Consider the following 26,209-nt stretch of genomic DNA (forward strand, 5'->3'; position numbering starts at 1 on the left):
TCGAGAAACATCTGCTTTCATTTAGTTTTCAGATCTAGTCCTCTTCTAAGCTCTCAGTACAGTATGTACTAATTAGTTTTAAAGCACTGGTTAACCCAATAAGGTTGTAGCATTAAAAGTTAAGCTAGTAACGACTCAAGTAGCATGTAAATGGGCTGCTAAGAAACATCTATTGCCCTTTCCTACTGATTAAAAGAAATCAACCATGCCAAAAACTAATTATTGTAGCATCACAAACTGCTAAAACTTACAGTTTCATGAGGTCAAATGATATACTCAACTTTACAACAAATATTTTATAAATGTAGGTATCACATGTTTTATTTTTACATTACGCATACAATAAATATTTTCGACTTTGTAGGACAAGCAAGAGTGCAGAAATAAGCTAACCTGACCAACGTTATCTGGTCATTTAGTCTAATGTGTTGGCCGAATGATTTGGAATAAGAGATATATTGTGTTGTTTGTGTGAAATGTAAATTACAACTTTCTTGTCATTATTAAACAACATTTGAATCCAATTTCAGGTCAGATTTATCGATCATTACCTGCTTTACTCTTCACTCTCGGTTGATATATTAGCAAGCTAACCTTGTTGTCGGGTAACCTGGATATCTAGATATATACAACAGTTACACCTGGAAGTTTATGTTGTCGAACAATAAATCTCAGTGATAAGACTTTCAAACCAGCTGTTACCACTAACTTGTGTATTTTATACTCTGTATTATTAAATGAATACAACCAGTAATCAAAATAATGACCTATTATTGGGTAATAAATCAGATGTCTGGAAAAAATGAGGCAGCAGTTCTGTGTAGGTAGGTAGGGTAACATCTGCCATGAAAAGCCTCGAAAATTATGCACTAGTCAGCATTTAATGTCGAGCTGTCCACTCCACCACTTGCATTAATGACTTTCCCGGGCTCCTATTAGTCTCTCCCTGCCCACACCAGACCCCCACTCTGCAGCTGGGGAGATTTTGGAGATGACTCATAGATGTGAAAGACCATCCTGTCTGGCTGCAGAGAAAGCTGTGTGCTCCGGATGGAAAGTCGGTGTGGGTTTGTGAACGTGCAGATGGGAGAAAAAGGGAGGGAGATGTGCTTGTCAGAGAACAAGTTATTTAGACACATCCATGGAGGGGTTTCCCTACTTAGCAACGATTCTTTGGCAGTTTAAAGACAGTCAGTGCTTCGACATTTTATGACTGCATTCATACCAGAGCGTTTTGTTTGTCGGGTTTGAGATTTGGCTGTGTTTAGATTCTCAGCATCAGCCAAAACAGTGACTGTGTTTTTGCTGGAGTCAGTTAAGACAACGTGCCTGAGGAGGGTTTGTGAAACCTCTGTGTGTCTTTCTCATGCCTAGTTGAGTCATGTCAATGGAGGAATAGACGCCAGGAGAGATCTTTAATCGCAGAATACTGAACCCTATTTAAACCGTCCTTATATTTACTGGACGTGTATGTAAGCAGCACTCTCTTGTTCCCTATTCACCTTGTGTGTTTAGGCTCTCTGTTACTACAGGTCAGTCCTCCACCCTGTAAATATTTCCCCGGTCTGGCTGTAGCCTTTCAAGTCGCAGGGGAGAGGAATGGGAAAAGGTGTAGCTACACCTCTTTGACCATGCTTGGGCTGACGTCAGTAATGGGCAGCACTGTTCCTTCAATTTGCTTATTCACAGCATGAATTGACATTCTGTGCTCGATCTGGAAAGTTAACAGTCTGGCCGAGTGGGAAGAGGATAGTGTGAAAAGGTGAAGCAGTCTGTATTTTTGCTTCAATGTGAATGCTATCTAACTTTCAGGATGACATATCTTTATATGCCTGAAATATGAAAAGTACCAGTGCATTCTCTGTACTTTAAAATGTTATGCTTTAAGCATTAAGTAGATTCACAGTACTGTTTCAGGGTAAAGGGGTAAAGTTGCTTCAAACTGCAATTATTTTGTTTTTGTGAGGGATACATCATGAGACTACTTTAGAATATGTGGGGACATGTGAAGATAAGACCAGAACAGCTCGTTCTCTCTCTTTGGCAAGTTCAGCTTTGACCACAAATAACAGTCTACTGAAAACATCAGTCTGTCATTAATGAAAACAGCAGCTTCCACTGACACGAGTTGTAATCGAAGACGTTCTATCCTGTAGAATAAGCAGAACTAATGTTAGGGCATCTGCATTTTTGCTAAGTATACCAAGTTGATATCAGCTTTCTGAAAAGTAATGTCAGAGTGTGTTTCTTAGATAGTCCAAGCACCATCAGAATTCAAACCTGAGAACTGATGCTTGTACTAGGGAATACCAGTCGAGAGTAATGTTGTCTGCCACTGAGCTGTTCTCTGAAGACAAAAGCCAGGTCTCTCACCTTGTCAGCTAGTTATGTAGCCCTCCTAACACAACAAGAGAGCATACATTCCTGGGCAACTGAATCATTGTCATGAATCATATCTATTATTTTAACATGCAGCATCTAATATCCCGCACCATTGCAACAGTACCCAAATGTTTTATTTGTCTATCTTACCAGACAAGTTGCTTTATTGTTGTTAGCATATGTTTGTTTGTGACAGAGGGAAAAGATTACTACACACGAGGTCTTTCAGTCAGTAGGGGGTGGATAACATTCGTCAGAACCAACCACTAAGATGGCAGAAACCTTTGTTTTTCATTAGTGGGGGAATTTTCTACCAAATCTGCCATGTTCACGTGTGAACTGCACGCTGCACGTGTCCACGGGATCATTGCTTAATGCATCTCCTTCATCAGAAGATGCCTGAAATGTCCATGTGTATATGTTTTCCTCTTAGGAATGAGAAAGAAATGAGCAGCTGCAGTTGCCCACCACACCACTTTGTGTGTTCACTCCAGCCAAACAAATCAAGAATCAAAACAAAGACGTCAGAAGCCAGTTGTAATAACAGAATGCCGCAGTTAAAAGCCTCCAAATCTTTGCACATCTAAACAGGCCAAAGGTTGCACTCCATCAGGCATGACGGTGTCTGCTTACAAGAGTTTCACTTCCTCGCATTCGCTGCCATACAACAAAAGGAAACCCGAGACAAAGTTGGATTTGCTTCCAACATGATGTATGCAAGGGGCTTGTGAGGAGGAGAGTGATCGAGAGGAGAAAGGGTTGATGCATGTCAGGAGGCTGAAGCCAGTCTCTCTCCTGTGGATAGAGTAGCAGACAAATCCACCACATGTTCAACAGCTGGATCCCACTACAGCCTTAGCTCTCCTCTTGGGCTGCAGAGTCAAGGCTTTTATTATTCATACCATCACTTTATGATTACCATTCACACAATCTGCTTTGCTAACTCATTGCATGCAGGTTGTGCATGTACACATCAAGACTCACTCATATCTCACAGGGAAAGGTTTACATAATGGAGTTTTTATTAGAGAGGCATACAATAAAGGCCCAGTGCACAGTTTGGTGTACACTGATGTTTCAGTACTATGTGCTCTACATTGCAAACCGTTTAAATTGAAAAGAATAATTAGACTTTTTTGAGTGAAAGTATTTGCTTTCTTGCTGAGAGTTAGATGAGATGATTAATAAGTTACTGTTTGCACAAGAAATGTTCTAGCATGTAGCCACCTGTACATCCATCTGTCCATTTTCTTCCGCTTATCCGGGATCGGGTCACAGTGGCAGCAAGCTTAGCATTTATTTATTCCAGACTTCCTTCTCCCCGGCTACACTCCTTCCAGCTCCTTCTGGGAGACCCCGAAGCATACTCAGCCAGATGAGATATGTAATCCCTCCAGGAGGTTCTGGGTCTGCCCTGGGGTCTCATTACATTTGGTCGTGCCCAGAAAACCTTCAAAGGGAGGTGCCGAGGAGGCATACTAAGCAGATGCTTGAACCAACTCAGCTTTTGCCTTTCAGTGTGAGGTAGCAGGGGCCCTAGCAGCGTCTGAGCTCCCTCAGGATGTCCGAGCGCTTGTATCAGCGATCTCATTTTTGTGGTCACTGCCCAAAGACATGACCAAAGGTGAAGTTTGGAACGTAGACTAACTGATAAACCAGAAAGCTTTGCCTTCTGGCCGTGAGTGATGGAAAAATGTTATGTTACCTATGAATGGAGCAAGGCTATTTGCCCCTGCGTCCAGTCTTTATGCTGATATAAGCCAACCATCCTTGACAAACATGGTAGCAAGAAAAACAATAACAATTTCAACATCGATATTATTTTGGTACACATTTAATGAGTAATGTGTATTATAGCCCATTAACCAGGTCTCAACATTTCAGTGATGAGATATTGGCCATTTTCATTTTATTAAACTAAATGTATCCAGTCTGAGATGGGGAGTGTGTGCGTGTGTATGCATACTTCTAGTCTACCTATAGTAATGATTCTTTCCCTCTTTGCCATGATGGCAGCAGTACACTGATGGATATTCCAGGTGCAGAGCACACAGTTACTCACACACACACTCCCACACACACTTCCTCAGTTAAGTCAGTCAGTCAGGCAAACTGGGGGCCAGTGAGGCAGAAAGTGGGGTGGGGCAGATGTGAAAGTCATTTCAAAGAGCCTTGCTGTTCTCATGCTTTTCATCTAAACTGTGGTGTGATTATCATTCATACTTGCCATGTTTTGTAAGGTGGGGCGGGAGGTACGTGACTAGGTGGGTGTCTCTGGAGCACGTGTAGATAAACGTGCGGCGTGGCTGGAAGGCTGAATAAAGCGGAAGAAATGCACAGTAGTGGAAGCATTAGTCAGACTCTGGCTAGACCAAAGTCTCATGTTCACACATCTACTTACTGAGGGGGGCCCAGTCAGAAAAAACAAGTCTGCTCTCCAGTCGGAAAGAGTTCAGTAATGGCCAAAGCCCACTTCAGAGAATAGTAAGGAATTGTGCTATATGAGGAATGTTTGGGAATCTTTTTTTTAAACTCACCACTTACAAACAGGACCAAGAATATGTCAGTTTATTTGAAAAGTATTGCAACATTTGTTTTGATAAATGGATGATGATTCATGTTTGTTGTATTATTGCTGTCTTTTTATTTTTAAACCAGACAGTAATGCTTTTGTCAGTGCCGCCAACTATACTAGTCTAATCTAGTTATTTTAATGATTAAATATTGTCTCTTTATACAAAAACCTGCAGAAGGAATGAATCACAGTTCTACAGTAAGTGAGTCACTGTAAGATGATGAAACTTTACAGAGAAGTCCAGTTGAGAGTTCACCTCAGTGTGACCTGCAGATTGGAAGGCCTAAAGCCTAAACGGATTACATACTTCTCTTGCACATCGAGGCAGATCTTGTTCCCAAAACCGTCACAGTTTGGAGTCAAACTGATCATGATGATAAACATTCACATTTCCTGTACTTCAAAGAATAGTTTTCTGTAGGCTTTCTGGGAAATATGCTTTTTTGTATTCTTGCTGAGTGTGTGATGAGAAGATATTGCTCTCATGCGTGGGCTTGAAATATGAGGTTATTATTAGCAGCTTAGCTTAAAGACAGAAAAACGCCACTCTTACTCTTTGGTTTTTGTGGGTATTTAATGAATAAGATATACTTTTATAATTACTATCCTTTAAAAGTGTTTATAGGCAGATATAGCTATTTTTGGACGGAGCCGCGCTAGCTGTTCAGCCCATTTTACCAATATTACCATCATCTGTACTTCCCCTAACTTTGAAGTTTAGATATTATATATCATTGATATTATGTTGTTTTTTTCTCAACATTTTTTAACATAGAATTTAAAAGAAAATGCTATCATGTGTCCAAGTTCTTTGTGCTTAATTTTCCAGCAATTTTCCTGCCTTTCTCAACAAGGAGTGCTAGAAAAGTGACCAATGTGTAGATTTGGACATTAGCCAAACAGGATAATGCTGAGTTTATGTCTGGTGGTCTGGTTTTTGGAAGGGAAACGCCTGGACTGATCCCAGCTGTGGGTATCTGTCCTCTTCTCTTTAGTCTCACACGTTCAGATGGCCAGTTTCCTCTGTGTGTGCCAAATGCAACACAGGTCAGACCATCTCAGAGCCCCATTTCATACTCACCTCATACCCCTTGCCCTGTCTAGTATTTCTCTCTTCTCACCTTGCCTCCCTTTGATAACACACATGTTCTGTTTGATTTCATGTTCTGTATCAGATTAACTGCAGTTTAGCCAATATATCAGTGTGGTTTCACATTTATCTTCTTTTAGTTGTTACTTGTTTTTAATTAGCTTCATGTTTGTATAATTACAATTCATCATTTAACAATTATTTTTGTTGAAGCAAAGTCAACCAAAGCACTGAGATAGCTTTTAAACCGAGAACAGCGGATCCCTGATCGTGATCACGTTTCTTCACCTTTCTATCCTGCCAGGCACAGATGGAAAACACTCTGTCATGCCGTAGCCTGCAGGAATCTCTCCATGAAAGAGTGGTTTTTACCCACTCAAACTGCTGCGGTCAGGGGAGGACTGGGGTCACTGTAGAAACAGTCTGACTCGGTCGTCGCTCCTCCTGCATTTCAGTCTTTACTGCTTAGAGACCTTGAAGCCTTGAACATTCCCCGAGGCTGACGCCATCTCAGGAAACCACCCTGTGGGTGAACGCTTAATATTTCTGGGAGACATGCCTGGATGTTGTTTTTTTTGCAGAGTTAAAGAAGCTGGCTGTTACGAAATTACTAAGCTCAGCATCTGCATACCACACAGCAGCTCAAAGATTTGGCTCCTTTTGGAACCCAGGGTGCAACTTCACACCCAGTCAGGAGCAAACTGCATATCTTGGACCAAAAATGAACAATGGCAGAGTTATTAGGTAGCTGTTTCCTCATAAATCCCCAGAGGTCAAAGGTTACCATTCCTTCCTGATTTAGGGGTCTTCAGGATACATAATACTAAGTGTGATTGGTGACCCCAGTTTGAACAACTGGCTTTACTGCCCTTTAAAGACCACCCGTATTCACTCCCCAGTCCAACGCAGCATCAGTCTTTGAAATCCTGATCTATAATTAAATTTTCATAGATATCAGTGCTTTCTGTTTTCTGATCGTCCAAGAAATCCAAACTGAAGAGGTGAGAAGCCTTTGAATAGATGTTTGGCCCAGATTCTTCCTTCGCTTCGCCAAAGAGTAAAAGACTAGTGATTCTCTATTTCTACTCAACTGGATCATTCCAGCTGCTTTGCCTCACTGTTATAATGACACTGATGTATTTTATCTCATACATGAATGTCCAGTAACTTCTCAAGAACTGTGTAACACTTGTTTAAATACCATTTATTCCCTTTTATCCGAGTAAACCAAAGCACAGTTGGCTGGTTTTGACGGATCCATGCTGCCAAGTTTTATGTATTGAGTCCACCAACTCCCTGTGGGCCCGTACATCACAGCTCTAAAGTCTGCAGATGTAACAAAGATGGAGGAAAAATTCCAGACATTCATCCAACCTCCTAAAGGCCTCTCTGCAGCACTCAACAAGTTTAAACAAAGATTTCATCAATGGATTTTTCAACTTGATTTTTTGTATTTCCAAGCATGTGCAAACTGTATCCCTAAAAGTCCACAGAGTACAAATGCTTTTCATTCCCTCAAACGACGCACTTCCTTTATGACTCACAGACCGTATTGTATTTACAATATATCAAGTGCAACAGTACGCGTAAAATCCAGGCTACAAAAAAACAACATTATCCTTTAAATAGCATTCTTGTTTTCAACCCTCAGAAAATTTGAGATTATGTAAACCTCACTTGTTATATAAAGGATTTGTAAAGCAATGACTGTCAGTATGGTTGATGAAAGTTTCAAGGTAAACGTCAGTAAGTTGAATGTAATGTTCTATGGAAACATGATTTAGAGGGAATTTTACAGATGACTCCTCTGAAACGCAACAGCATTGCAATGGAATGCTGTAAAGTATTTCATGAACATAAATTTCCACCATGGACTTTTATAGGCTCCTCTGTTTGACATGTTTAGCATTCAGAAAAGACACCATCGAGATGATCCCGATATGGGGTTGAAGCAGACACAATTCCAGTCAGGCACGGTTGCAGTTTCAGTGGTCAGTCTTTCTGTACTTTATCAGAAAAATACCCAGTGATAAAACATTTCCTCTGTTGTGTTTCCCAGAGTTTGACAGTGCAGGTGGAGGACGTGAGGATAAGAGCCACGTACTCTCACAGGAGAAGGATTCCCATCACTGACGGCTTTTTAGAGGTGAAAGACGGAGGCAAGTGGAGACAGATCTGTAATGAGGACTGGACTGAGAAGAACAGCAGGGTCATCTGTGGCATGTACGGCTTCCCCGGGGAGAAACGTGTGAACATGCGACCCTACAAGTGAGTAGTGGTGTTGGTGGTGCTGGGGACCAGCAGCAGAGTTAAAAAAAGGACATAATGACAGTCTTCACATGAGTTGGAGTCTAACGTAAACATTTAGCTTTTATATGAGTTAATTACAGTTTACGTTAGGGGAATGAAACAGTGCTATATACATACATAAATCATTTCAAATTCACACCCCTGTTAAAAAAAATGTTTTCTTTTGAGGTACACCACACATTCCTGTTTAAAACAAACACTTTGTAAGTTAAAAATATTGCTTTTCCTGGAAAGTAAATTAATACGTTTTTTAACTGTTGATTTTTGGTTATACTCAATTTAGGAATGTTTGACCATATCAAACTGATGTTAGGAAACGTTACATAACCACATTTGCTTACACTGGTCATCACTCAGCCCCTCATCCCTCTGCACACTGAGATTAAACAGACTTGAATCTGGAGATTCTTGACAAGAAGCCAAACACTGCAAGAGGAAGTTTCAGAGGATGAAGGATGGGCCTTGCTGGGAAAAGCACTGAGAAACGGTGGCTCTTTTGGCCTCATTCTAATTGTTTCCCTCTGAGCAAGAGTGTTGACATGCCGTCCTTAAATGTCACTGTCAATATGTAGCCTAACAAAAAAAGGAGCTATTTCCTACATTCTGTGTCATAATTTTCATCTGTTAAGACGGGACTGAAGTTCAAACAAAACAGATGTGTACCTCACATGACCGTATCTCTAGATCAACAGAACAACATGTTTCTCCCTTAAACAGCTCGGCCTGGGGCATAAAATAGAAGAATTCAACTTTTTTAGAATAAATTCATCTGCCTGCCTTCCAAGAGAAACATCCCAGCTGGTTTGGTCTCCTGTATTGTTTACACACATACAAATGGACCTAATTATCCAAATCTATTCATTCTTCTGAAGGCTCCAAGAACCACAGTTCAACCACAGTCAAATCAAGACCAGAGAAACAAGACAAATACATTTATTTACAAATATTGTGAGTCAACCGGGGTGATTTTGTATAATGTGTCCTGGGATGCACCTGGAGCTAAATGTCTCTATTTTTTATAGCTCTGGCAGACATGATCTCATCTGATTAGATGCAAATCGTAAATGTGAATGCTTTTAACCTGAAGGAAGGATTAGATGCATCAAACTAGCAAAGAACACTGATTTCTCACCTAAGATCACATAGCTGGTGAGGTTTTACAGCACGTGATGCTGCAATGGTCTCACGGGGTTCATTGGTTAACGGAGGTGAAAGATCGCTTTAAATCTGTCCTTTTATGTGGAGCAACAAAGGACTGTTCTATTCACCAAACATGCCCGTAAGGGCCCAACAAAATTAAAAATCAAATTTGGCTTCTCTTCAAATTTCATGGGCAATAAAATGTTCTTGTGTTCAAACCAACCTGGAGCCACATTCTGTTTACAGCACCTGGATAAGTTGTCAGAACTGAAAGGCTGTAAATGTAGCTCACACTGGTTTCATTACATGGTCTGCGTCTTCCAAGGCCAGGACCCGCTTCAAGGTCTACTGTTGTGGGGCTCCTCAACGACCCTTGGTTGATGACTTCCATTGACATGCAGGGGTCACGAGAATGTTAAGGTATTCTAACAACAATCCTTCCATTGTGCTTCACGGCATAGGATGGGCATTGTTGAAGTCGTCACGCTAAATAACAAAATATCCCATTTCCAATAAAGCCGCTCCTAAATATTTCAGTGAAGTGTGAGAAAGAATGGTTAAACATTGTATGGGCTCTTCTACATGACAGAAAAGACATTACTGACAAATGTTTTTTCAAACTTCAAGCTTGTCACCAGCAGTTGAACACACCGAGTGGGGCAATTCATAAGAAAGAATAACAAATAAGACTGACTGAATATTGACTGTAATGGATTCCCTTTATGAAACTACTGCAGGTTTGGGCATGAACTGATACCTATGCATACCTGAAAAGTTGGGAAAATGTGGACAGTCCTCATTAAATCGATATGCTTTCTTATATAGTTTTGAGTATACAAATGAACAGAAAAAAAATACAGTATTATTTACAATAGTTTGTATTGTATCTTGTATTGTATCTTTCCAGATTGCTGGCCAAGCGTCGTAAGAAGAACTACTGGGGTTTCTCTGTCAACTGCACCGGCAACGAGGCTGACCTGTCCGATTGTAAGCTGGGCCGTGAGATAGAGCTGAAGGGCAACCACACCTGTGAGAAGGGCATGCCTGTAGTGGTCAGCTGTGTGCCTGGACGTGCCTTTGCTCCCAGTGTCAGCGCCGGCTTCAGCAAGGCCTACAGGGTGGAGGTACGTCATATCGTGCATGCTTGGCTGCTCAGGGGGTTGCAATACACAGCACAGACCGGATAGAGTTGATAAATCACAGTGTGAATGCAGGCAACATTTCGTGCAGAGGACGGTTAAGGTAAATAACTGCAATGGATTTTGTCCGAACAGTTGTTTGTGTTTTCTGTTTAGAGTAATCCCATCTAGAGGTCTTCCTTTGTGGGAGAAGAACTATAAACTGAGAAAGATCAACTGCCTCAATAGACATTTTATGGCACCATATGGGTGATGTTAGTTTGACTCACTGCAGATGTTTGTGACATGTCTTAAGTAACTCATTGACTATTACATCTGAATTCAATAACTTAATCTTTTTTTTTTAAATGCAGATTTTGAATGAATTCAAAATCAGTTTGCTGTCTATATGCGTTGTTGCATTATTGGGAAATTAGTTTGAAGGCAATGAAAGCTGTTAAAAAGATTTAAGAGGATGTATGTACTGCTGCACTTTTAAAACCTCTAATATAAAGTTGATTTTCCGTATTTAGTTGTCACACTGAAGTTTCATTTCTGTATTCATAACTGATAATGTTTGAAATAATTTCGATAGGAGTTTGCCAGCACAAGACATGTATGTTTGTGGGTGCGGAACCTCGGCATTATAAAATTAACACATATTTTTAATTTAAGTATAGAGTTCAATAATCACATGAATCGTGATATACTATCCTGTTATCATTTCCTGATGCTGTATATTCAGTCCAGCACTGGATTACAACATATCCTGATAATCAAGTGGCCCTGTAGTCTGGAAGCATCTGGAAACATTTGAAGGGATCTGTCATCGATACAATTACATTATCAGTATCAGTATTCCTGCTTAGGGTTTATTGTTCATTTGTTAACTTATTACAAATGTAACACCAATATTCTCAAAACAATGAACCGTTATAACCCAGTGTGGACCAAATAAAGCCAGGAGTTAAGAGTCAAGCTATTCAAATGTAGCTGGATATTGCAAGTTTGCCTAAATGAAAAAAGTTGACTAACCAACACCCGTGACATTTCTCTTATTCTAGTTTTCTTTGTACTGTGTCTGCAGCAACCCTTGGTGCGTCTTAGAGGCGGAGCTATGATTGGCGAGGGCCGAGTGGAGGTGTTGAAGAATGGAGAGTGGGGTACGGTGTGTGATGACAACTGGGACATTCGAGCTGCCACCGTGGTGTGTCGTGAGCTGGGGTTCGGTAGCGCCAAAGAGGCCTTGACTGGAGCCCGACTGGGACAAGGTACTGCTATAGAGATTGGTCATTCCATTGCCTGAACACCCCCACTTCAATTAAGTCAATGCACTGATTTGTTAAAATATTTTAAGCAAATCAAAAGTGTATGTAACTGTGCCTACCTTTCAGGGAAAAAGAAATTGCAAAAAAAGCTGTTATACTGATTCTAAAGAGAGTCTCAAAAATGCTTTAGTCGAGTGTTAGAAGAAATCATGGAAATGAAAATCTTTTGCAGACTCCTGACTCCAAACACTGGAACAGTGCCTCATCACGCACCTGTCACTGTAAATTCCAACATTTTACCTCCAATCAGTCAGGGATCCTCTTGAGATAGTGTTGATCACACTTTCACACGTTTCCCATTTACAACGTTTATCAATTCAACAAAAGTAAAAGCACAGCTTCAGGCAGAGCTCATTCCCAGCTGTGAAAATGAAAGGTGTGGCCTTGAACCAGAGACCTCCACCTCCACTTTTTCTTTGGCCCCTACATCACCACCTGTTTTTGTTCCTCTTCAATCAGTCTAGACCTTTAGTCAGCATATGAAGGGCACTGGGGAATGTATAGAGTAGCACATTAATGTTTATCCCTTGACCCAAGACCTGATTCTGCGAAATGCAATATACCAGGTTGTTATTAAAATCATATGTGCGCTGGATCGGTTGTTCTCTCCTCCGCCTTTTTCTCACAGCAAAACACAAGAGCGCACAAAATGTTCCAAAAACAGACTTTATGGGTTTCAGAGGGAGAATTCTTTGTTGGAGAGTGCACAAGGTTATTTCAGGGATTTCTTTATGGCAGACCACTGGATCCAAAAATGGTGCCACACACAGACTGCAGACTTCAAATAGCTTATTGTGTTTGTTTTCAGAAGTCACTGAAGTGGACTTAACTAGAATGCAAATAAAATTGAAATAGCACAGTGTTTCCCAGATTTCTGTGGGGAACTAGGAATAGTTCTTATACAATCTAAATATTTCAGCTGATAAAAGATACAAACTAATGTTAAGTTTTGCTTGACCCAATTTGATTTTTTGTGACATGCATCTCATAAGTAAGTATAATATTTATTCTGGGATAAGCATCTATCAGACCTGGTGATTGATGTTTGATTACAGCAGCACTGTGTTCTTCCTGTTGTGAACTGTTTTCCTCCTTCGTTTGCCAGTCCATCTCCGTCTCTGTCTCTGGCTGTACTTTCAGGGATCGCATCACTAGAGACATTCCTGCACAGTCACATGGGAAGAAAACCAGCACGGAGCGAGTACTCACACATGTTATTGTGGAAAACTCCTCTACACTGAAATGACCGTTTTTCGAAACTTAAAAAAAAGATGCGGAGAGAAAATTTGTATTTTTTACAGGCCTCAAGAGTCTCATTTTCATTGGACTTAGCTGACTGCTTGTTTCCTTTGCGCTATAATTCCAGGGAACAGGAAACCTTACATCTGTCTTATGATGGACTTGTTGTTCTCACAAAACACACTAGCAGGCAAAACTACTGCTGTTGTACTCAGGAATCGTGAACAGCACAGGCTTGTGTTTCCCAAAAACACTGTTTCATCCAAAGATCAGCTTCTTCTTTCCAGTAATGGCAATAGATGACCGCTCTTCTGAGATTATTTTACCGTAATGCACATGGTATGAATGCTGCACCTGTGCATCCAGTCACTGTTGGATTAGTCATAAATTCAACAGAATTACTCATATTTTATGTGCCTGACGTGTTTCCTCGTAGGGATCGGGCCGGTCCACATGAATGAGGTGCAGTGCTCCGGGTTTGAAAAGTCACTGACCGAGTGTTATTTCAACCGTGAGGCCCTGGGCTGCAGCCATGAGGAAGACGCAGCAGTCAGGTGTCACGTTCCTGCTATGGGCTTTAACAAAAGAGTGAGTATCTCTTCATATAGTGCCCAAAAACTTAAAAGATTTGTATAGAGCTGGAGGACACATCTGTCTGTCTCTGTCCTCAGGTTCGGTTAAGTGGTGGGCGTAATCCCTATGAGGGTCGTGTGGAGGTTCTGGGAGAGAGGAATGGCTCTCTGGTGTGGGGCACAGTGTGCAGTGACAGCTGGGGGACCATGGAGGCCATGGTGGTGTGCAGACAGCTTGGCTTGGGCTTTGCCAGCCACGCTTTCCAGGTAAGGTCCAAATCTACTTCCAACAAATCATTTTTAAGTTGTGCTTATCTTTACTGCGCAGGAAATGGTTTTGGGTTTAGTTTGGGCCCTGGCACAAAACTGGAACTCTAAACTGGACATTTCATAATTGATGCTCTAATTCAAACTGATTTAATACACTTACAATTTATATTTTACTGTTATATGTTTACACATGTGGCAATCTGTCTTCACAGCGCTATTATATCCATCTCAGTTTCTGTGAAATTGCCTCTCTTTCTTTAATCCTTCATAACATTGTTGCATTTTAGAAAACATAAGCTATAAATTGAAAACCGGAGAATGTTAAAAAAGGATCCCTGAAACTAGACTTTAGTTTGGTAGGTACAACTGATGTAGTTCTATGTAGACCGACTTAGCTGTTAGGATCAAGCTTAGTTCAGAGCAGTTGGTGCAAACAATTCCATGAGTGTGAGTTTTGTAAAGTATACAGTTCCCACCATGGTTCATGGCATTTTGGTACATTTTGGGACACACTGGGAAATTACATTGTCCTACAGATTGACAGTCACTAATTACAGTAATTTCTATTTCCAATGTGTTGTTATTCCCATTTACATATCTGTCATGTTAAAATGTAAAAAGATATATACACACATACAGTGGATGTTTTCTGTTTCCAGAGTGCAGAGTGGGGTCTGTCTGCACCTCAGGCCAGTCTAAGTGTATCTAATGTCCCCCAAACCGCCATGAGTCAACATGTGTGCGTGTTAGTGTATGCCATTAACTCTCACTCTACCAAGCTTGAGCTTTATTGGTCCCAGAGGGCAAAACAAGGATGTCACCATCCTAGAAACATCAAAAACACACAGTAAGTTCAGAGAGCGGGTCAGAGATGGTAAACCTGTGCTGCAGATGAGTTATAAAGTCCTCAGCAGGAGGGATGGGGAAAGCCTTCGTTTGCTGTTTGAAGTTTGGTGGAGCTTTCCACCACTAAAGCCTCTGGCGTGACTTGGCAGCGTCACGGTACTGTCCAGCTTACGTATACCTCTTGCTGTTCAAAGGAGAACCCAGCACTCCCTTTTATATCATGAGGTGAGAGGCTGGTAAATTAAGTGACCCCCCTCGTGTTTTTTGTCATTTCTATTTTAAGGCTGAAACCAGTGTGGTACTTGTGGTTTAAGATGATATAGGTCTGGAAAGTATGTGTGAATCATTGGGACGCGACTTGATAACAGCTGGGTTTTTATGACGGGAACTTGGACAGGATCTGTAGGAGGCTGTTTATCTCACTAATGTCTGTTTGGGACAATTAAGTGCAATGCACTTCTAATGGAGCAGCACGTAAACATGTCCTCACGTGTTTGCGGTTGCCGCTGGAGCACTCACCCTTTAGTGAGGTACAGGTCAACATCACCAGTGTGAAATAAAGTGTGATTACATGTATATAACGGGAGTCACCATTACATAAGAGTTCTCATGTTAACGGCAGTTTGAGGAATGATAAATGTCTGCTCTTTGTTATCTCAGTGTAGCACAGCCCCTCCAGAGACTCTTTCCTGTCTGACTGCTAAGTACTTCTGCAGGCAAACCTCACTGCCAGATGGAACAAATAACACAGATCCTAAACTATACCACTGTATGTCTGTGTACCTCAACCAACCAGCAAGTCCTCCCACATCCATATCCCTCAGCTCAATTTCTCTTTCAAGAATCCCCTGCTTCCTTGGAAGATGATGGAAACTATGAGGTCTTTTTTACAGGTCGTGTCCCTGCGGTCTTCCAAATGCTGTAATAAGGCTGAGTCAGGACTGTGAGGACAACAGAGCCGCACTGGCTGCCTGTGTGATGTGTCAGAGACTCTTTGATTCGATTTGCCTTGTGGGGCAACTGGGATAATATGTCAGTAAATTAAATACAGAAGGAAAATTAAGATAATCAGTCAAAACGTTTGCACACAAACAGCTGGTGCAACATGATCTTCATCTGTTTGATGCCAGCTAACTCTGGAATGAATAATGAGCTTATGTAGCAAAGATGCCGACTTGAGACTTGAAATTAAGTCAGATTTAAAGCAATAGTTTCTCACATGGAAAATACCCTTATTCACTTTCTGGAAGAGAGTGAGAGAAGAGGACCGTTACCATAGTCATGTCCATATGATAAATATGAGGCTACAGTGGTTAGCATAGCTTAGCTCAAAGACTGGAAACGGGGAAACTGCCAAGCCCGGCTCTGTCTGAATATAGAAGTCTCTCTCATGTATTACGGTACATGCAAGGTACAAACTAGAGCAAGGTTACATTTCAGTTTTGTTTGTAGCTTGTTGGGCTTCAGTTGAGTGATATCTGTTTTCTGTGCTTCTCTGTTATCAGGAAACTTACTACTGGCAGGGGGATGCCTCCGCTGATGCAATTGTGATGAGTGGAGTGAGATGTTCAGGGACTGAGCTGACTCTGGATCAGTGTCTACATCACGGGAGACACGTCGACTGTCCAAAAGGGGGTGGACGCTTCGCTGCTGGTGTCTCTTGTACTCAGGGTAAGAAGCTTTTCAGTGCAAATAATTTAGATTTGTTGGACTTTTCATGGAAGACACTTTGACCTGTCACAGTAGGCAAAACACGTGTAAATGATAAAATCTCAGAAAATGCCTGCCGTGAAAATGGCTTTGAACAAAGAAAAAAAAGGTTTGAAATAAAATGAAATATCTGGAAAATTCTGCATTATCACAGTTGGCTGCAAAGTTAATAAAACTCTTAGTTTCTCTTAGACATGCTGTTCCTAACCACCACGCACCTTGTTACTCTCTCCCTCACAGCGGCTCCAGACCTGGTCCTCGATGCCCAGGTAGTGGAGCAGACCACCTACCTGGAGGACAGACCCATGTACATTCTGAAGTGTGCCCAAGAGGAGCACTGTCTGTCTAGTAGTGCCGACAACGCCGACCCCAGCTCCTACCGTCGCCTTCTGCGCTTCTCCTCCCAGATCCATAACAACGGCCAGACAGACTTCAGGCCACGGGCGGCGCACCACTCCTGGATCTGGCATGAGTGTCACAGGTGAGAGCTACAGGTTGTAGTTTGAATCTGTTACTCTAAAATGATTACACTGGAGGAAGTGTTGTTCCTGCTAATGCTAGACATCAAAATGTAATGAATTCTTTGGAAAAAAGCAGAAATAAATACATCATATGTCTAAAACTAATTCCAATCATATGGAATGAACCTTTTTCACACTAAATATTTAACATCTCAATGTCTTAAAAATCTATCTATCCTTCTGGGGTTGAGGCTTTTCCCTGTACTCACTGCTGTGAGAGCACATATGTTATTTTGGAGTTGCTAAATGTAGGTTTGTGTATATAGAATGATTCAACATTGTGTTTTTCCTTGTCAAATCCAGACATTACCACAGTATGGAGGTTTTCACCCACTATGACTTGCTGAGTCTAAACGGCACTAAAGTGGCGGAGGGACACAAAGCCAGCTTCTGTCTGGAGGACACTCACTGTAATGAGGGTAAATACAACTTCCTTCTTTCCTTTCCTTGTTATAACATACTGTGGTTTTCATAATTTAAGAACTTTTAAATGTGTCACATGAAACATTAAGAAGAAACTACGTAGTTGAAAACTTAAAGTGCTCTGACTCCCGATAGGTATCCAGAAGAAGTATGAATGTGCAAACTTCGGGGCACAGGGCATCTCAGTCGGCTGCTCAGACACCTACAGGCACGACATCGACTGTCAGTGGATTGACATCACAGACCTGAAGCCCGGTGACTACCTCTTCCAGGTAAAACGTCTGGTCTGCCGGTCGAGCCATAGCAGATAAAGCACATGTGCTGCTGGAAAGATCGTCTCATCTCCAGCCAGCGTAGTCTTATAGACCAAAGAGATACCAGGAATGTCCACGTGTCTGCATTCAGCGGAGTTTGGCATTCAGCCTCCGTCTACTCTTACTCAGAGTTGAAGAGGCGTACTGGGGTTGTTGAGGGACACTTTGGCTGCTAAAGAGACTTAAATTTATGGTCTCTCGATTTTGAGACAAACCGACATCCTCCGCTAGAAAATCATCTTTTGGAATCAGTTGCAGCAGTAACTTCTATTTGAGACAGCCACTCTGTTTATCACCCTGCTACCTTTTTAGTCTACTGCCAGTCACTAAATCTGCATCATTTTGACCTTAGAGATACTTTTAAAATAACATACGTATGTATAAATGAAAGACAACAACACTTTCAGGTGTCTAACAAACATTGTTTCTTGCTCTCCCAGGTTGTAATAAACCCGAACTTTGAGGTTGCAGAATCAGATTACACCAACAACATTATGAAGTGCCGCTCCCGGTACGATGGACATCGGATGTGGACATACAACTGTCGTATAGGTGAGACCATCACCTTATTAGGATCTTAATCTTAATTAGTCTTAAGATATTAAAGAGTCAGGTTGGTTGGAAAAATGAAGCTGCATTATAGCAGATTTGTGTTTTTTTTTCAATGAAATGAAAGCGAGTTCCACAGTTTATCAAGAGTTTTGGGACTTATTTAAGTTATTTTGCTATCAAGTATTAAATGTGATTACTTTGTTTTTCTAACTGGTAAAATTGAGTTTCTATACAATTTACCTGATTTAGATATTAACATAATAAAAGGTGAGAATCATGACTTTAACAGTAACTCTTACCATTTTAGTTTTGTTCAATTCCAAAGTACTGAAATCAGGCCTAAAAAACAGAGTGCTACTATAATAATGCATTCTGGCATCACTGTATATACTGTAATTTATGTCAAATATCACACCACTGAAACCTCTAAAATATAATAATTCAAGTGAAAACCTCTTCTTTTCCATGAAAATACTCAGTCAATGCAATCAATTCCTCAAGTAACCGATGCACAAACGGGGGACAAATTAAAGGAAAAACCAAAAAGTGTCTCATTATGTGCCATCAGAACAACTTCAATGCACATTGAAGTTGCTTCTACAAGTCTCTGAACTCTACTGGAGGGATGGAGCATCATTCTTCTAAAATAGATTTCCTCATTTGGTGTTTTGATGATGATGATGATGATGATGATGGTGGTGGTGGTAGACGGCACTGCCTAACACATTGGGCCAACATTCAGTTGGGTTGACATCTGGTAACTGTGAAGGCCACAACATGTAATTCACATCATTTTCATACTCATCAAAACACCCAGTGTCGCGCCCAAGAGATTGAGCATTGTCATCCTCAAAAAAGAACCTCTCACCAGGAAAGAAATGTGGGATCATAGGCTGAAGGCGATCACTCCCAACAACTGTGTGTTGATTTGCAGTGACCCCTCTCTTTGAGGTGACAGATGGACCCAAAGTATTCCTGCAAAATGCCCCCAACAGTATAACAGAGTCATGATTGGAGTTTCTCCGTTCATTTATTCAGATTTTTACTTTAACTTGTGACCTGTCTGAAGGTGATGACATAAGAGACATACCACAGAACAAGTCCCGTCACTCTCACATCAGGCACAAAAGATAATTTCAAGGAAACATCCCATTTCAGTAAGACAAAAAATAAAATACTCAACATCTTCTTTTACTTTATACAAACTCAAACAATTCTCTCTTGATGGTATTTTGGACACCGTCTATAAAGAGGTAAGATTTGTGTTAAGTGAATAACAACATAACAATATAGAAACAAGTATGGAGGACCTAACATTCCATGTTTCCAAAGCACAAACGTTAGTTGATCATAAACTTCTGAAATCTAGTTTCTTCTCATTTCATGTAGTTAGTGAGATATAACTTGAACACTTGGCCTGGCAGAATCCCTAAAGACGTTTTGTTATTTAGAGGAAAACAATAAATACTAAGAACAACTGAACATCATGCATTTTCTTTTTTTTACAAAATATAAAACAAAGTTTTAAAATTGACTAAAACATTAAAAATATCGATTGAGTCCAGTATAACACTGCCGTTACATGTATTTTCTTTACAACGGTCTCTCAATTGAATTGCTGGCTTTTGAAAACAATACTTAGTGTTATATCTCTAACAGATCATATTCTGTCAATGGATCTACATTTCTTCTGTCAGTTACACTCCATAGAAAATTCTAGTTGTGAATACAACGCAAGATTTAAGAGATTTATTTAACAAAACCTGAGAATTGAACTGTGGAAGAATTCAACATTACTTGAAGTTAGAGAAGAACTTAATGTAGAATTGTGCAACCAATCCTGTTTCACCGGGGCAACAGGGAAGCTTAATTTCCCTACCAGGAAATTGAATGCACTTGAAACGCACTTGAGTTTCAAGGCAACATGCAACCAAATCAAAACAAGCTATGAGCTTCTCTATTCCCTTTTTGTCAATTGAGATCACTGTGTGCATCAGATATGTCCATACTAAGAATGTCCAAAGGGGTTAGGTACAGCGACGGAACAGCAGCTTTGAGGCTAGTAATTCAGTGTCTTGCTCAAGGACACTTCAGCAGGGTGGATGTTGATTTGGTGCAGGAATCTTTAGCCAGTCTCTTCCTTTGCCATTAAAACCTGTTGTACCAATAAGTGAAGCAGGCAGACGGTGCTGGACGGTAGCCTAGCTAGCCGTTTGTGGCAGCTGTAGAGCTTCCACAGAGAGCCAATAAATGGAGGCAGACCTCTGTTGGACCTTCCTGTAGAAAATAGAAAGAGCATTATGACAGGTATTGTACTATAAAATGGTACAAAATAAACCTTTCTTTTATTGTCAATAGATCACAAATGTTTTTCAAGTTGTGACACTACTGTCACCTCATCACATCAGGGGCGTTAATGTGTGCTGTTATAGTTTTAGCTCGGATGGTGTAATTTTATCATCAGCACCATCTTTTGGCGTTTAATTTGTATTATGCTCCACAGTATTGCTCTGGTCTTCATCACCCTTTCCCTGTCTGGCTTCACAGGTGGCTCACTGGGTTCTGAAACAGAGGAAACATTCCCTGGATTGCTGACAAACCAGATCTCTCACAGGTAGACCAAAGATGGACAAAACAGTCGGACAGACATTAGGGAAGTTTATAATAATATTTGACAACCACTAGAGGGAGCTGGGCTGCTGTGCTTCCTCGGAGCAGTGCTGGATTGTTGTTGAGATCAGGGCTCAACTGGTACAATGGACAATAATTTAACCTGAAAAGACTGCTTGCTTACCAAATCTATTAATCACATTCAGCTGTATAAAGTGTTCCTATCTCTTAGTGCCTTCATCAGTGAAATGAAGGATGTGACTTGGTGCTTATTGGGAGAGATGTCAGAGAGGGTTGCAGCCAAATAAATTAAATTAAATGTGCCGACAGTCATCTTCTTAGCCAAAGTTTCTAACCAAAAACCATTCGATCAGACCTCAACCTTGTTGAAATTTCTTGGGATGAATGAAAATATTCTACTGCTAGATCTGTTGCTACAACTGATTCATGCACTGTATGTTTTTCTCAAAAATAGATTAATTGAAAGGGGTGTGTTTAGGTCAAATTCACTTCACAGTATTGGTTATTTAAATGCTTTAACTAGAGACTGAAATCAAATACAATGCATTATTTTAATTACTGCACAGTAACAATGTCTCAATCCATGTCAACGACAGAACTGACAATTCAAATGACTGATGTTTTTACAAAGACTGTATTTAACTTTCTACAAAAAGGTACATTTTATATATAGGCTGCCAAACGTTGGATATATTCTTACATTGTCTGTCAGAAACCCTCCAGTGTTGAATACATTCATGACAACAGATAATTGGCTTTGTTTCCTAGTGAAGATTTTCCATCATATAGTGTCAGAACTAAGCTGAGTGAGAAAGTGCTTTTTATCTCTCTGGATTTTATGTTCCACATACTTGAGCTCACTTTTAAAACTGTATTATTTATTGAGTTTTTTTCTTGGTAGCTACAGCAGACACACATTTACCTTTATGATCTGTGCATCTCCTCAGCCTTTTTATCACTGTCTGAGCTTTGTTACATCATTACCTTCAGGGACTAAGATAACATTGTGGATGTACTGTAAATGCCACAAATGTGTGTGAAAACGCCTCCTCATTCTGTAAATTAGTTGTTTTTTATGTAACAAATTGAAAGATCCTTCATTTTAAAAGGGTACTTGTTGCTTGCTGCCTGACTGTTTTTATTTTGTATGCATGGATGAATGTGGATGAGCATAACATTTTTCAAATAAAAAATGTTCAAAGTAGATCCCAGAACCATTTTTATGTTGTTTGTGCATGTACAAGTACTTTCAAATGAACCCAGGATAAAAGTGAAAAGACACATAGTAGTAACAAGGACATACCAGTGGCGCCTAAGTAAATATGACAAAAACCCCAGATTGTGATTAGCAGGCAAGGCAGCCCAGAACATAAAGCCTTGCCAACTTTTCCGTGCCAAGAAAAATTATAGTAATAGTGGAACACAGGCTGACTTTCAGGCCAAGGAAAATGACTTGCATTCCAATTATTCCAAGAAAGCCACCTCCAGTGTTTACTATGTGGACTTAAAACGCATTAGTCTGTTCACCTGCATTGGCCGACGGCGTGATCAATTCCCTTTAATATCGCTGCACTCTGCTTCGTCCCTGCAGTCCCAGGGCTCTGGTCACCATCCTCTGGGCAACAGCACAGTCTGTCCTCGGGCGCTCCTTCACCGGCTGGATAAACTCTGGAGCACATTACAGAAACATCCACATCAGCCAATGTCGAAACGGAAAACTAAATCTCAGACTAAATACATGTTACCACAAAAGGGATCCAAGATATTAACATAATTAGGATATAATCTCCCAAACCTCAAAATGTTGATAATTTAAAGTAGCTACAGGGAGCAATTAAGCTACACGAATCACCTACCTGCACATCTCATGGCCTTGGCTTTGGCTTTTTTACTCCCTTCAGCCAGTGCTCTCGTCTTTAGCAGTGGATGGCAGATGGAGAGGGCTTGAATCGCTGCAGATGACATTGCCATATATTAGTAAAATTTTTGTCATTTTCATTCATCTTTTCCTTAAATCGCGGCATCACATTTATTGTGCGACAAGGACTCTTACCTGCCGACTCACTTGAGAAAACCCCCAGGGCATGTGTGTTGTCGATCCACTTGATCTTCATTCCACCGTCACTGAGACAGACAGGAGAGCACTTTATGAATTTGGGCGCTAGATCAGATTATTTAAGAATACTAAATTTGTTCGTTTTTCAGTCTCAGATTTGAACTCTTTTTGAGTAAATACAGAAAAGGAAGCTTGAGAAGAAAGTGAGAGAAGAAAAAAAAAAAACCTGGAAGAAAACATGAATGCTTTTATTGCTATTAAGAACATGGGGTAGTTGTGAACCTCACCCTCTTGTGGCCAAAATGAGTATTACAAAAACAAACGCTAACATTTTCTTTTTACAAAAATGATCCTGACAGGGACCAAAAAAACACAAAAAAAAGAAAAATAAACATCTCCTCTCGTTTTCTCAGAAGGAAGAAAATTATAAAAACTGAAAATGGACTGTTTCCTCACATGCCTCTCAAAGCTTCCATAGAAATGTATCTAAACCACACATGACAAAACTTTCAAGAATGGAGATGTGAAGAAACTCAAACCCAAAGGACTTGTACCTGTACTCTGTGAAAGCGTCCAGGAGATTATCCGTTTTAAACAGAATAGGGAAGTCATAGATCTCGATCACATGGCGAAACTCATCCGGGTTGATATTGATGCGCTCATTCACATACAAGGAGTAGTCATTGTGAACTCGCTCGATGGAAACAGTCACCGCCTCTTTCAGGTGGGCCTTGATCTGATAAGACAAACACAAATTACCGGTTAAAATTATGGGTGCTAATGTGGCTTCATCGTTAAAGAGGTAAATGTAATAAGAGGGCTAATCCAAAAAACATTACAGACTGATGAAAAATACCCCGATGGTTAAGATATGTGTTTTTCTACAAAATGTGCAAGTTAAGAAGCAAGAATTGAAAAAAAAAACATTATAATTATCCTGCCATCAAAACCATGCATAGACTCACCTCTTCAGTTAATGTCCTGAATGACACACTACCAAGATCTTCCTCATCGTTCTCGTCGTCCTCCAGAGTCATGTCAGCGAAACAGGACGTAGTCTCGTCACAGACCGAGGGTTCAGCTTCGTGCAGTCCCTGAGGACAAACCTCTGCAATGTCACCAACATGGTTGGGGATAGCATCCGTTACACTGGGGAGACGTTCCTGTCTGGATGTGGTCTTTGTGTTTTCTGTAGTTTCGGGACAGTAACAAGAGTCAGATGAACTCATGCAGCTGTTGCTAGTTGAGACAGGACTGGGCAACTCGTGGTCTGAGGGTCCGTGGGAGTTTTGTAAGGACAGTCTGTCCCGTGCAGCTCGGGGCATGTAGAGGGGTTTGTCCGGCCTCTTAGGCCCTCGGCTTCGGGATGCGATTGCAGGTTTACGCTTGGCATGGCCTCCTCCCAGCTCCTCCCTACTTCTACTACTAAGGGGCTCTTCATATCTGCTGTTGTTTGTCTCTGAGTCAATGTCTGCCTCTTCTTCATCCCTACAAAAACATATGAATGCTTTTACATAGGAAAATAAGAGACATAAGACACAACTAAACCGAAGAAACAGAGACTGAGGAAAAACAACAAAGAACTTATCTTTTTTGTCACATAACTGGCATAGCGCACATACAATGTAAGACAGCAAAGATTGGTTATCTCACTAAAATCTGTGAATATTCTGGCAACAAGATCTAAAACATAACTTTCACAATTGCAACTTGTGCATGGTATGTTTGTCTGTGCACTCACCTTTGTATTAAAACTGTACTCTGAAATTGATTACTTTAAGACCTTTCTTCCATTAAATCCAACATCCTGCACTAAAAATACAGGGATTTCTTTCAATGTTATTGGTTGAACCTGTTTAAAACACTACTGATGACTGGCATCTTTGAGTCTAACATCTAAAGATTGTATGTATCCACTGTGTGATCCCACTTAATCGGAAGTCAGTTTCTTATATTCAAAAGTTCAAGTATCTATGCCAACTTTCAATCAACGTTCAGTACCTGAGCTCAGAATGGCACACCACCACCCTACGGCACCAGCTCTCCCCTACTGAGAAGGTGGTGAGCTCAGGCAGGTCCTCTACCTGGTTGTGAATCAGGTATCGCAGTCTGCTGGGTAGAGCGGGGAACAGGAGGACACTGGACAGAGACAGGATATGAAGGAGAAAGACAGTAAAGCCATATTTACTTTTGACAGTATAAAAGCAACCACAGTTTAGGCTTTAATGCAACTGTATACAATATCTTCATTTTAATGACAAGGATCTGTAAACGGTAGATTTAAAGAAGTGCAGTGACAATAATCTGAAGATTAAAACCAATTTTATCTGACCAGAGAAACTAAAAACAGATGCTACAGATGTTAAACTGATCAGCTGTCAGTTTTCGTGATGGTAGTATCCTTACCGCGTGCGCTTGTTCTTCTTCTGGTATGTTTCCAGCTCATCCTTGACTTGATGCAAGAACTGACATATTTGTTTGGGGAGATAACCGTTATAGTCCATCGATACAAGGAGACGCCAGGGTGGACAGAGAAGGACGGCTCCTGTGGACAGTGTGCGAAAGTTATTACATATTATCATATTATTACTGACCTAGGTTCTGTTAGCCGGACCGGTAAAAAATCGTCACAAAGGCAAATTCACTGTCACCGTAACGATAGCTAACAACAATGTATAGAGAGGTTAGCCAAAGTAACAATAAGTACGTAAATTAGTGCAACGGAAAACAAAAAGCTAACGTTAACTGGTTACAGGGTGTTTTAATTTCATGTAACTACACATGCGCAACTTACAATCAAGCTAGCCGACTTGGGTTAACATTGACGCAAGTATGTTAGCTGTCAGTATACCGGAGGTTAGCAAAAGTGCGCTTACCGTTATAGTGTACTAATTTGACTTGGGGTTATCTTAAAGCGATGCCGTGCTCACAGGAGCTGAGAAGACTTCGTTAAGAGTCGCAGGCATCAGTGGTTCAGCAGCTAGCTATCATTTTATTAGCCGCCGGAAGCAGATGTTTCAGGAGTACCGAAACTTCCAGCTTGGTTATTTCAGAATAAAAGCGGCGTTTTCCCAAATCTACCTATGGCAAACTGCATAAAGTAGTTTTTGTACGTGAAATTGTGATTATTAT

At 40.7% G+C, this 26,209-nt stretch overlaps 2 protein-coding genes across 6 annotated transcripts in view; one reads left to right on the top strand and one right to left on the bottom strand.

Moving 5' to 3' along the window:
* loxl2a (lysyl oxidase-like 2a) overlaps window positions 1-22,225 on the top strand; it is a 28,888-nt gene extending 6,663 nt beyond the window's left edge. For both annotated transcript variants that reach the window (XM_030420505.1, XM_030420507.1), the window contains exons 4-14: window positions 8,107-8,315; window positions 10,405-10,621; window positions 11,703-11,886; window positions 13,619-13,770; window positions 13,854-14,021; window positions 16,376-16,541; window positions 16,821-17,061; window positions 17,405-17,520; window positions 17,660-17,796; window positions 18,279-18,390; window positions 20,938-22,225. In XM_030420505.1, the coding sequence (XP_030276365.1) occupies window positions 8,107-8,315; window positions 10,405-10,621; window positions 11,703-11,886; window positions 13,619-13,770; window positions 13,854-14,021; window positions 16,376-16,541; window positions 16,821-17,061; window positions 17,405-17,520; window positions 17,660-17,796; window positions 18,279-18,390; window positions 20,938-21,008 (1,773 nt within the window). In that variant the 3' untranslated portion in view covers window positions 21,009-22,225. The remainder of the gene's footprint in view (window positions 1-8,106; window positions 8,316-10,404; window positions 10,622-11,702; window positions 11,887-13,618; window positions 13,771-13,853; window positions 14,022-16,375; window positions 16,542-16,820; window positions 17,062-17,404; window positions 17,521-17,659; window positions 17,797-18,278; window positions 18,391-20,937) is intronic.
* On the bottom strand, window positions 19,402-26,111 carry r3hcc1 (R3H domain and coiled-coil containing 1). Of its 4 annotated transcripts, XR_003984387.1 has the most exons (10): window positions 25,954-26,111; window positions 25,484-25,622; window positions 25,079-25,216; window positions 24,043-24,565; window positions 23,632-23,813; window positions 23,075-23,145; window positions 22,878-22,973; window positions 22,549-22,689; window positions 20,915-20,952; window positions 19,402-20,667 (listed from the first exon to the last, which is right to left on the bottom strand). XR_003984387.1 is itself a non-coding variant. In XM_030420510.1 (9 exons), exons 2-8 carry the CDS (start codon window positions 25,579-25,581, stop codon window positions 22,580-22,582), a joined length of 1,206 nt encoding a protein of 401 aa, XP_030276370.1. In that variant the 5' UTR covers window positions 25,582-25,622; window positions 25,954-26,111; the 3' UTR covers window positions 19,402-20,667; window positions 22,549-22,579. The 4 variants fall into 4 exon arrangements, 3 of the variants coding, with proteins under 3 accessions (XP_030276370.1, XP_030276368.1, XP_030276369.1); XM_030420510.1 differs by lacking the exon at window positions 20,915-20,952 and having other exon boundaries at window positions 23,087-23,145; XM_030420508.1 differs by lacking the exon at window positions 20,915-20,952.
* Between the last annotated feature and the right edge of the window lie 98 nt (window positions 26,112-26,209).

Source organism: Sparus aurata, chromosome 6, assembly GCF_900880675.1.
Source record: "Sparus aurata chromosome 6, fSpaAur1.1, whole genome shotgun sequence".
NCBI lineage: Eukaryota > Metazoa > Chordata > Actinopteri > Spariformes > Sparidae > Sparus > Sparus aurata.